The 13154-nt window shown below is 33.7% G+C and overlaps 1 protein-coding gene across 2 annotated transcripts in view; it reads right to left on the bottom strand.

Annotated features, from left to right (window-relative positions):
- The window catches only part of LOC102806035 (la-related protein 1B-like), a 36033-nt gene that overhangs the window by 11049 nt on the left and 11830 nt on the right, over positions 1–13154 (bottom strand). For both annotated transcript variants that reach the window (XM_085497782.1, XM_085497783.1), the window contains exons 5-10: positions 11611–11785; positions 2184–2357; positions 1764–1892; positions 1301–1463; positions 997–1051; positions 567–656 (exon numbers count right to left, since the gene is read on the bottom strand). In XM_085497782.1, the coding sequence (XP_085353908.1) occupies positions 567–656; positions 997–1051; positions 1301–1463; positions 1764–1892; positions 2184–2357; positions 11611–11785 (786 nt within the window). The remainder of the gene's footprint in view (positions 1–566; positions 657–996; positions 1052–1300; positions 1464–1763; positions 1893–2183; positions 2358–11610; positions 11786–13154) is intronic.

Raw genomic sequence — 13154 nt, 5'->3', positions numbered from 1 at the left:
AGGCTAGAGTAAACTAAAAACAATTACTATGTTCACGTTACAGGATCTCGGCATGTGCCGAAATTTGTAATCCTTTGTGTTTTTGAACAGGGACTACAGCACTTGCGTTCACGTTTTTCAGGACCCACCTCGGACTGACTCGGCACATGCCGAAATCACGCCCTCATTCGTCTATCTGTTATTTGACCCAAACATGGAAAACTATACGCATATGATGATGATAATGATTGCTATACTGAAATAATATTCATTTGTTGTTATGGTATTTATTACGAGTCATTGTGCACATGAATGACAAAGAAGATTTGAAAAACAATTGTTTTCACGTCAATGTAGCATTGCAGTTGCAGCAGTAAGTAATCCACACTGTTTAGGGGCTCATATAAATTCTATACGAGCTACCCTGTACATCACCTGCTGATACACCCCTCCCCCTCCCAATTCATTCTGATTATCTGTAGAGGTTTTCAGCTGGCTATGAACTGCAATGCACATGTCAGATATTCTAACGCATTCCTGGCATGGAAAAACAAGTTAGATACACGAGCAATAAATTGGTGACTAACCTCAATAATAAGATCAATATTGCTTGTTAACGCTTGGACCCGTTGAAAACCTGCGATCAAACTGAGGGGCAGGAAGCCACTTTTGTCCATCTATAATGAAAAAGTTACTTTGAATCATTTGAAGCGACATTTTGTTAGTCAATTGAAAACAGCATACATATTTAATACATCTCTTTCCCAAGTTTTTTTTTTTTCTGTTAGAAAATCCTTAATATAAATTATAAAATTGTCAAAACATTTCAAATCCCATACCAAATATTTGGAGCTTCAAACAGTCAGCCTCATACAAACAGCAAAGTATCCGCAAAGTATTCAAAATACTATTGAGTATGTGAACAGCATGGAGAATAATCATTGGCTGACACTAGTCTATTTTTAAAATCTCGACTGGCTAAGAAAAGCAAGAATCCATCATAGATTGAATACATACCTTTCGCCTTAAAAAGATGTCTTTCACTAGATTATCTATGCTGAAGTAATATTCTCTGTAATAAAATAAAATAACAAAATTAAACTATATATATAAATATATTTTGATTAACAGAGCAGTGTACACAAGACTCAAATTCTGATCATATTTGGTTTGGCTTGTCATGAATATATGGTCAGCATTTACATGTTCTTTTCTGAACAAGTGCATGTTTTAGCTCCACACTGAATTAAATTGTCTTGGAGTGCAAGACAACATATGCTAGAACAAAAGTGATTACTAAAAAAAATTACAATAGACTTACATCTGCTTTCGGATATAATCTTTGAGTGCGTCTTGTTCAACAGGATAAAATGGAGCATTCTCGTAGAAAAACCCTCCAACTTGACTACCTCCACCAACATTACCAGTATAGTCAGTATCAAAGTATTGTGGATAAGGAATGAATTGATTGCCATCAGTGGGTCCTTGTAATAAAATGAACAGTTCAGTGATTAATAAAATCTCCAAGGCTATGGGATGACATTTTCTCACACTAGTTGGAAATTTTTTGTCTCGCATGAGCCAGATTGCACAGTATTTCTGGGCATCTCTACCAATCTTACTCACATTATCAAATCAAGTTTAAGAAAGCAGTTGTACAGAAGTTTTGATTCCCCACTAGTAGTGATCTCTCATTCCTAGCAGCCACGATGCGAAAAAATTCACAACAAATATCAAGAACAAATAATATTAAATATGTATAAAATCACGAAAGGATATGTTACCTTGCCAAAATTCAGGTCTGACTTGATGCTGTCCTCTTCCACGCCCCCGTCCTCTACCCCTTCCACGCCCTCTACTACGATATCCACCTCTAATTTCTGCACCTTGTCGCCAATTCAAAGAGTTAGAACCTGAATGAATTAAAAATATTGTTGCTTATCTACCATATAAACATAACAGAAGTATTGCAGGGTTGAAGTTTTTGAACATCTTGTACATGCATTCTATACGTGGCATGGGACCTACATCGAACATGACGACTGTGAGACTTTATATACACTTACATGTAAGCACATAAATCTGATGAATTGTTGAGCTTTTGTTTAACCCTTATCCCCCCCCCCCTATGTAGTTTTTTATTGATCTAACCAAATAAAGGTTGATCCAGACATCGCATTAGTTAATAGTAGAATGAAACTCACCTCTGTTAGAGTCATCTCGATTTGTCCTATCATTTTGGTAATCTTGAGATGTTTTTCTATCTCTAGATAGATTGGTTCTGCCATCACGGTTATATTTTGGTGATAAGTGCCTCCTCTCTTCCTTCCTGCTGGGTTCAGGGTCCAACATTAAAGGCACCCATTTCTGTCTACCACCTACAAAACAATACACACCATTATATATTCCATTGATACGGTCTCTCCTTTCTCCAAAGGTTGTCTAGTTTTTCATTGGTGCCATCTATGAGAAGGCATGAATTTATCACAGGTAATATCTAAAGGAGTTAAAGCTTTTTCAAAAAAACTATCACAAATTGTGTTTTTTTCCAGCAAAAGCATCATTTGCATTGTACAACACAAAATGTATTGAACCAAGTGATTCTGCCCATGGATTCATTTGTGTATTTAATGCTCAAGAACGATTGTTAACGATCGGCCGCATTGGCGTTTCAGCTCAGTCTCTTACACATATTCCATCACAGGCGGTAATCAACCCATTCGTTAGTATTGTTGATTGTACACTGACTAAATGCACAGGCAAAATTGCAGTGTTTGAAACAACAAACAAGCATTAAAAAATGAAGAAGCATTGGTAATAAACAAAATTTACAAAACTCATAATGATTGCTACAACTCTAGGTGTTGAATTAGAAAGTCAAACGAACCGGAAATGAACCACGATGATCGTACACGCAATTTTACAGTTATTTGTTGCAAGCATCGACGTGTCAAAACTGCCCAAACGAAACGAATTTTCTCGATTGCGAATTATTGATATTACCTTTTATAAAAAAAAGGAGATCTAAATAGAAAATATCTTTCGTTGAGAATGACCCTGAGATGACCCCTCAGTAACAATACGTTTTGCCCGTGCGCTAGCTTCATTAGCATAATTTATAACGATCTACAACACACAACATGGCAGCCAAAATAGGTCTGATTTTGCACTCACGCGATGAACACGAAATAAACGAATGTTTTATTATTTTGTTTGGATATTTCATGTCAAAAGGGTAAATAAAACATCTCTCATTTAATAAAACTGGTTCATTTTTCTTTGTTTACGAGACAGGGGGAATTTGCTCTTCATGTGCGAGACAGTCTACAGAAGTGCCGCTACCGACTGGGGATCGATAGTATAGTACCGATCGGAAACAAGCTAGTTTTTCATTTCAAACTTTGAATGAAACTATTGTAATTTGTTGTTAAAATCTTTTCAGTCTCCAGACGTTACATTTAGATGATATTCAACATTTTTTTTTTGACTTTTTCGCAACTTCACAAACCAAATTGCGATGGTCACCCCTGTCTATATTAGCCCTGAAGATTGCGTACTCTGTGATCTGAATGTAACATGTGGTCGCTTTCCTGTTAGCGATTCGCAAGTAGCTTTTGTCTTTTTGCTGGGACAGTCTGATGGAAATGTTGGTGGTCGTTATACAAAGGTTCAAGTGTGAATAGATCTACAATAGGGTGGTCGCTATATCCAGTGTCTTTAACGTGTAAATTGTGAAGGGACTGTACTAAGGTGGTTGCTATGAGCAGGTGGCCGCTCTGCACAGGTGGTCGTTAACACAGGTTTGACTGTATTAAGAAATAAATTATAAGGCTTGTTCGGAACTTCATGTTAGAGAACAACTTTGCTAATTCAATAAATATTGCTAGATACTGTCGCGATCATGTCTCAACTGCACAGCCGAATAGAGTAGGCTATTTACTAACTTCTTGAATCTAACTGTATCAAATTCTTTTTTAATTATGCAAATGCCCCCAAGTTTTTCACCAACTGTCAGCCTCATACAAACCGCAATGTATCCGCAAAGTATTCAAAATACTATTGAGTATGTGAACAGCATGGAGAATAATCATTGGCTGACATAAATTACCATACTGGTCATGTGGTCTTTCTATGAGAATAAAGATGCATGATAGGACCATAATGCATGGTTCAGGCTTTTTTTTACAACATGCAAGTCACGATCGAAAGCTGTGATTTTGACTCAAGTTGCAGTTACAGAGAATTAATTCTAGCAACAATATAGTAATGAAATGTAAAACTAAGTGAAAATTAGTCTTACAATACAATAGAGTAAACAAATAGTATTTTAATTTTTGCCTCAATCCATTTTTATAATATAGTTTTACTAGCATGTGAGGGGAACAGAATTTCGCAATAGATTACACAGACTTATGAAATATCACGACACTTTTCAGTACAGTATATTAATTTTTGTTCATTTTCCAGTTGTCTAGGTGCTGTTTACATATGCCCATTATGATTTGGTACCACAAATGTTATTTTGATTCAGTATTAAACAGAATAAAAAAAATTTTTATAGAGGCTCATGGCCCATGTATCATTTCAACCAGATTTATACCTACAGGCATCTATCCTGCAACAAGACATAATTAATGGGGACAGTCTGACATATTTTACATCTATCCAGTCTAGCCAGCTCACGTGTACCAATTTGTTCAATAGGTGATTTTCCGAACAATTGCGAGATCTCGCGAGATGCATGAAAGACGCACGTCTAACGTCTGCCGCAAAAATCGAACGATTTGATTTTGAACTAGAATTTCTTTATTTCGCAGCTTACATTGACCGGCCAATCTTCGACAGAGGAATATTGCTTCCGAATACCCTCACTTAATCGAAATTGCCTATCATCAAATGTGGACAGCACATTATTAAGCATGGAAATGTCCCCGAAATACTTTGGCGTTTGTCGAATCCCACGCGACGTTTGACGCGACTACGATGCTATGATCTTTGTTTGTCCTGTTTTTACGTTCGATTTCACGCATAACGCGTGATTCTCGCAGTGTACGGAAAATGGTCTATTGGAAGTGCATACACTTATGTAAATACAAGGGTGAGCCCATGGTTGAAATAAGACATTGATGATCTAATCTTATGTTGACATGCACATTTCTGTTCAAATATTGACTTCAAATTAACTAATTGCACTTCTATGTTCTCAATTTCTCTTGCGACTAAAACCCATTCAAATTGATTCAACCAATCAACAATTCAGTCATCTCAAGAAAAATAATGTTTTATTATGGTTCAATTAATAGAGGAGTAACTGTATTTTATTATGCTCAAGATGAATGCAATTATTAAATTTGAAAGTAAAAGTAAAGTAAATTTTCTGGGTCAGAAAATTGAAGGGTTTTAATGTTTTTTTATTGTTCTATTGTACCGGTATATAAACCAATAGAAATGAGAGTGATATTATGAAGGTCAATTCTGGTGAATAATAATGACCTACAATTAATTTAATTCGTATCAGCTATTAATATGACAGAGCTATAAAATCTTAAAATTTCCCCATATGGTTGCTTATCCACCAATACATTGAAAGTTGAAATTTTGCAGCAATCTGCAAAAACACAAATTCTAGCCATCCATCCATCCAACAGATTTCAACCAGTGCACACTGACGTATTACAATTTTTCAACAATATCATTCGGTTGTTATGGAAAAACCACACTTATGAATGATTAATTAACAGTATATGTCACAGATAACAATAAGTGTTTGAAATCAGTTATTTGATAATCCGTGATGCATACCACCACCTCTCTTACCAAGGGAATTTAAGCAAAAAATAAATGTATTCCGTTATTCTATAAATCGACAGTCATAGTACCAACACGCATGGCAATTTAAGCTCACATTATGATTAATAAATTTTAATTAGATATTCAGAATACATAAATATTAGAAATAATGGGTTGTTCTAATTTTAGGGAGTACTGCTTTGAATTATAATCATCCATATTGAAATGCATTTTAATATTTACTAAAATTACCCCCTTCCCCAAGATACTAGACTGCTTTAATACTGTTATTTTGGAAGACCTAACAAATGCGTCTACATTAGATGGTGAAAGACAGTTTCCTATTAAACAGTTGTTTCAGGCAGTGCACACACGTTTCAGAAAATTTAACAGCTGCAGCGTTGCATTCATAGTATATACAGCACTTTGTTAAAATTATTACATAAAACTGTACTATGTACTGCAAACAGCAAAAAACCCCACAATAAATGTTGGTGTATCATGTAATTCTTAATATTGCTTTCAGGAAGTCAGTTTAAACAACCTATAATGGTTCACAAATATGAATATGATAATCCCACATCAGTGATAGACATAATATGAATCATTTTGAGGTGCTATTATTGCGATGCACGTCTATCAGTTATGTTTTAACAGCTCCATATGCTTCTAATTCCACACCACCAAATTTGATTTCATACATTAATGTAGAAGCCTACTCGATATTCATGTTTGTAATTAATTGCAATGAAATGTTCATTGGTTTATTATTAATTAGCATTCTATTATCCATATTTTGAGGTCATTTATAAAATATTAAACACAAATTGTTATTTAGAATAGTTTCACAGAACACAATGTTAAAGTTAAACATCATAAAAACTGATTTTTAAAATAGGATATATAATTTTTTTTTCACTTTACAATTTGAGATGCAGCATATTTGCGCCTGACAAAATGGCTGCCATTCACTAAAACCTAATCATCATTTTCTCAAAACAAGCAGGCTGGTAACTGCTAAACTTTTTTTAGAATTCTCGTATTGACCAGCAGTAAAATTTATTGCAAAATTGATCAATTCAGTTTGTTTCGTTTACAAGTAAGGAATCTACATTAAAAAGCGCGAATTATATAAATAAACAATTTATTAGTTAATACTGTAAAGGGGGTAATTATTCACTGGGTTTTAATTTAGCTTATTTCACTGACTGGAAAAATGCGCTAAATTAAAACACAGTGAATATGTACAATTTAGCATAAAACACATTATCTAAATGACGAAACCGTGAATTTAAAACCCACTGAATATGCCTGAAATAGTAAATCAGTGAAATTTAAACCCAGTGAAAATTAGTCATTTTACAGTACACAGATCTACAATCGAAATCAGCCAGGCAGACAAGAGACTGTGGGGTTCATGAGATAAACACAGACTTAATTACCGAACAAACCATTAAAAGCAATATACACCGGGGGAATCACAATTTACTCCTGTAGCATCAATGTATTTCTTATAGTTGTGACATTTAAACATTCACATGTATTGCATCATCCGTGGTTAATTACTAATTCTAGTCAGTGATGTGTTAATACCATTTGTCTAGCATTTCTATCATTATGTTCGACTGCTATTTATAAATGTACAGGTAACATATGGCCATTATAACAGAAAGGTTGGAAATTTTCCTACATACATTGGCAACGATGCATTTTGTCATTTCATTGAAGCAGTCATTGCCTTTTTAAAATCTGAACTTGGCATGACGCGTTGGTTTGTGTAATTCTAGTGTAATTACGGTTAGCAAAACAGTCTCAGTTTTCACTATGCTATCAAAGCACCAATATTTTTTTGCAAACATCTTAATTGCATGATTGCAGGCAGTCAGTTTACAGCAAAAGAAAGAAAAGGATGGTTTGGGCAAATGGAGAAAAGTTAGTAATTGCATAAAATAATTCTATTGATATATACACACAGTTGGATCATTTTAATGTACGATTAATAAATATGAAACACTAATATTGTAGTATGCTACCGGTAGTACATTTATCTTGAATTCAATGTCTTTTTGCCTTCTGACACAATTGCATGTCAAGTTAATCATAAACTACATTTCATAAAATCTAACAAGCGTGCACAATCTTGTAAAATTATCCTGCATTATTTGGTCTATTGGATGTGCATGCACTCAAACATTTTATCGTTTTCCACCATTCTCTTTTAATATTTGTGAATAACAATTATTTGAGAGAAATTGTTGATTTAATCTTTTCAACACCAGTCCCCTCTTTTCATCACAAATTCACTAAATAGTCACTCTGCAACTTTCCTTCAGAAGATTGGGACAAAAATACTTAAATAGCCCAATTTTTTGAGTAAAAACTTACTCAAATTTTGTCTGTTGGTTCCAAAATTAGTGTTCATTTCCAGAAATAATGAAAAAAAAAGTCTGAGAAAGTCTGGTTGGTGAAATACGAGATGTGCACACAGTCACATGTCTTGCTAGTTCGAACAATACATGTTTCTAGGGCAGGGTGATCATGTCAATCTGTAGAATGCCAAGTTTTATATCTCAATAATTTTATTTGGGGTCAATTTTTATTTTTCTCATGTGTGTAGTACAAATATACTCAACTATGAATATCTGTAAAACGAGAGAAAATATTGTTTTCAGTAAATATACTAAATTATGGTCAGTACAAACTTATTCAATACATTGTTTTTGAATAGTTTCACAGGAGAAAACATTCTATCGCACATGTGTAAGTGAAGGACAAATATAAAAATTTTAATATCGATAAAAAAAGGTTGGTTATGCATTATTTTATTTGTTGAGGTTTTTCATAAAAACCCATATTTGAAAAAGTCATGTTTATACTTTCTCCTTGTATAGTATTAAACTGCGTATTGTAAATGTACAATTTTCTCAAAAACAAAGCTGGTGACCCCAATTATTAGCAATAATTGCTTAAAAAATAGAATAATCTCCCGCTGTTAAAAAAATTCTCTGAGTAAACAGGTTAGACAAAAATATACCAAAAGAGACATTTATTCTCCAGACTAAGTTTGACAAAAACTAATTACGGCCATGTAACAAGATGAATGAATATATACTGGTTTATTTGACTTAATGAGTCGTAGTCACTCATTTTATCTGGTAACACAATGAAAAATATAGCTATAACCAAACCCCCATCTTCTTAATTATTCTTAACTCTAAAAATAATTCACTTAATATTGTATGTTGTCATTAGCACTGCAGTGTAAAGCCCTTTAACCTGCTCTTGAACATCAAAGTGAACCTGCTTAACTTTTCCAACATCTTGCTCAAGACATGTAAGCCAATCAAAAGTTATGCCCATTTGATCCAAAAAACAAACATTTGACAAAAAATAATAAAAATGTGAAAAGGGTAGAAATTTATGCGTTTAAAGAATTGAAATGCAAAATGTTTTTGAACAATTGTAAACCTGTAATTTTGATGTAGAAATTTATAGTTTTATTGACTGACTATGCATACATGACACCCATTTCAAACAGAAACAGATTACCCAGGTCAATCAAGTTATCATAACCAATCATACCACAAAGTAATTATTGCCCTCAATATAACAGATGCTACACATGCACTTACGTAAATGACTGAGGTGAGGCTATTGTCATAATAGGTTATATTTCAATAATCCAGTATACAATACATGTATGGTTTATATGCGATATGGGAGATACTCCAAATTACGTTTAATGACCCAGTAAACAAATTTATTTGTCGGTCTAATGGATTTTTTTTAGAGATGTGCTTTTAACAGAGCAAATACACAGTAGAAAATTATTGAATTGAATTCAATAGATTTGTGACAAACCTTGACACCAACATCGCATCGAACCAAAAGAACGAACACTTGCTACAAGTACATGTTAAAATAAAATTAAACGATGCCGAACATGTACAATAGAGTAACAACAAAATTTAAAGAGCATGGTACCACGCAAACCACATGCACTAACTCTTGGTTAATTCATGATGCTAAGAATAACCGGTGGTAAAGAAATAAATTACATGACAATATCAAAAGGCTGTCAAACTCGGGGTATTGAGTTGTCATTAATTAAACTTAATTAATATTAGTTTTTTGAACACTGAAACGAACAGGTTACTACCTACATCTACAGTAGATTTTTTCTATAAACTGACAGCTGAAGTGAGTATCTGCTATTTTAGGTAACCCTAGCTGAAGTAAAATTTAACACGTGAGCACAAGGCCCACTAAGGTAGCTGTACGTACACAAATAAAACGGTCAATTTGTCAATGAACATCAATGTTATTGTCTGCATGCTAGCAATCTCCACCAAACCTACTCTGTTACAAGGATTGTCAATGAGGTGAGTTCAACAACCATGTGGCACTATGCAAATAAAACAATAGAACATGTCACTCAATTTGCTGTACAGAGCCAATAAATTAAACTGTCAAAAATCAATATATTGACAATGGCCAATTTATATAATTCACAAGTCATCCTCAGTGCAAGTCAGCTGACCATGTAAAACCCAACAGAACAGTATTGCTACGCCCCTCCCTCAATTGACACTGATTATTTAATTACTGTATTGTCAATATTTCAGAGTATAACATGTCCTGATCTGCTTCCTATTACCACCCTTTAAATAGGAGTTAATTTACTTCCTGATAAACAGGATGCAGCTTCTAATGTTATCAGATAAGAGGGAAATTGATCTTATTTAACACATTCAACAATTTTACAAGAAAAATTTTCCACCAAGCACGCAATATTTTCTTCTCAAACATGCGTTAATGACCAATTTTAGGCAGTCCAAGCCATAACGTAGTAGTAACCTATGTATAAAGACCTGTCTTGTATAACCAAAAAAAACATTTTATCAATCAAACAATTTGATTTTGATCAACTCAAATGCATTTTTGGACCATCTCATTCATTTTTTACAAATATGTGAAAATTGAAGATCCACACAAAAATAATCTGACCTAAGTGTAAAGACCAACCATCTATAAAGACCTTTTAACTTAATTCAGTTGGGTGTTTGCTATACAAGGGTTTGACTGTATTATGTAACAGAATTTAAGTCATAAAGAAGCTGGTAAATTTGTGATAAAGTACATGTTTGGTAGACATATTCCCAATTTATTAAACAGTAAGATACAGTAGAATACCTGTGTACATTACAGGCCGAGTCTTTTGAAAAAGACGCGAGAGATAAAATTGGCATTCCTGATCACGGTAATGAGTTGGCTTAAGGTAGCTGTGCTCAGAATATCTCTTCAAAATTGTATGGATTGCAACACTGATTAATTAGGTCTTCTGGGTCTTGATTTTCGCGAGAGGACTGATCACTCTCCTTAGAAGGTAAGGTCTGATATTATATATAGCACATTCAAAAGTGTGTTGATATTTTATGTAAAATTATGTCTAATTATTTCAGTATTAGTAACAATATTGTACAAACTCTAAAACTATATTTTTTTTTCACAAAAAAATATATTAATTTGGTAATAATTATGAACTTTGTAAAGGGCTAAATTTTGTTTCAGATTGGTTAAATTACCTAAACATGCATGCCCTTTCACTTTTACATCAATTTTTCTCACATGTAGCACCGATTTTCTATATTCTTGTAACCATTAAATGTCACATCATTTGTACTTTTGAGTAGTGCATCCTTGTACTATACGAAGATATCTGCCAAACAATTTATCTGCAATTTCATTAAACACTCCGTATACATGTACGGAAGGAACTATGCAGGACATTTTGATTCACCAAGGGTAATTAAGCAACTGGGACTTAATTAAACAGCCTACCTCTCTTTCCTTTCACAGTTCTCAATGAATCCTCTTTATTGCTGGGTTCAATTGTCAGTTTGTTTTCTTTACCAGCATCCATATCATCTTCAATCTTCTCTATCTTTTCAGTTCTCTCAACCTTCTCTATCTTCTCTATTTTCTCAATATTCGCCTTAGGGGACTGAGGCATCACCTAATGAGAAAACCATATTTGGAATAAATATCCACCTAAGTAATCATACTATAGTTACACTGATAACAGATGTCCGATAGAAGTGCACATAAACCACATTGCATTTATTATATAATGGATTATTAAAATTACTCCTGTTTTTTTATTAACACCTTTGCTATTAATATAGAAAATATGGTATTTGAAGAAAGTAACCACATTTGGAGAAAATAATCATGCTTGGAGAAAGTTGGCAACATTTGACAGAAAGTAAACTATATTTGGAGAAAGTAATGATATTTTGTGGAGAGAAAGAAGTGTTGTAGTTAGCTTCAAAAAATGATTCCAGACATGTTTCAGTACTATAGAACAGGACATTTTTTATTTATTTTACACTTTCATTTTAGCATACTGTGAAATTTTTTATGGCATAAGAAGAATAAACAGTTAAATAGTGCAATTTTGTTGGGTGCAAAAAAGTGTCTATTTCTTTTGTTCTCGTGGAGCACAGATTTCATTTATATATAGGAACAGTTAAAATAGAATCCGGCCTTCAGATGAACAATATGAAATCTGTTATGAATAAACTTGAAACACAAAACTATCTTGGCTTAGGGCAAGTAATTACATTTGTTTAACCACAGTCCCTCTATCCCCGGTCTGGAAAAGGCTATTGTCTAAGGTGTGAATAACCCGCTGTGCTCGGACTGTGCTGGGTATGGCTTTCCGCGAAGCATAGTCAGAGCATTCTATTGAAACGAACGATTCATCCTTCCCTTCATGTTACAACCGATAAAACACATTTTGATAATTTATATAGATTTAGAAGCTCAAGTCTTTCTATAGTGGCATATTGACATTATTATTCGTGAATATCGCACTTTAATTTGAGGGACTCTGGGATCGCAACTTGGAACACGTCTAACAACCTTGACCGGTTGGGCCCTTCTATTCGTCGTGCGTTTTAGAAAGATCAATGTTTTTTAGTTTATTGGATAGCTTAAACCCAGTTGTAGTTGGTGGATCGGTTCATTGTGCTTGTTTTATTATATTATATACAGTATATGTATCGTATTTAGGCATCACTTTTTCCGTTCAAAATAAAGATGGCCTCTCGCCGATTCATTGCCATTCGAATTTTTGTGTCATTATTTTTGCTTACAAGCATATACAATGTATTTGGGATGTAGTTTACAATGCTGGTGACATGTCTCTAAGAATAAGATCCAGCAGTATCAATTCTTTAGCACTGCCAGAAATTAAGTAGGCAGACTTTTTTTTCACCCTGATGAGAATTTATTTACGAGCGCCATTTTGTTTTTGATTTACTAACTTACTCGACGCGAGTCAGCCCATTTTACAGTATTAAAAACTACATTCAACCATAATT

This window comes from Saccoglossus kowalevskii, chromosome 4, assembly GCF_978046115.1.
Source record: "Saccoglossus kowalevskii chromosome 4, keSacKowa6.1, whole genome shotgun sequence".
NCBI lineage: Eukaryota > Metazoa > Hemichordata > Enteropneusta > Harrimaniidae > Saccoglossus > Saccoglossus kowalevskii.
This window is presented reverse-complemented; position numbering and strand designations above follow the sequence as displayed.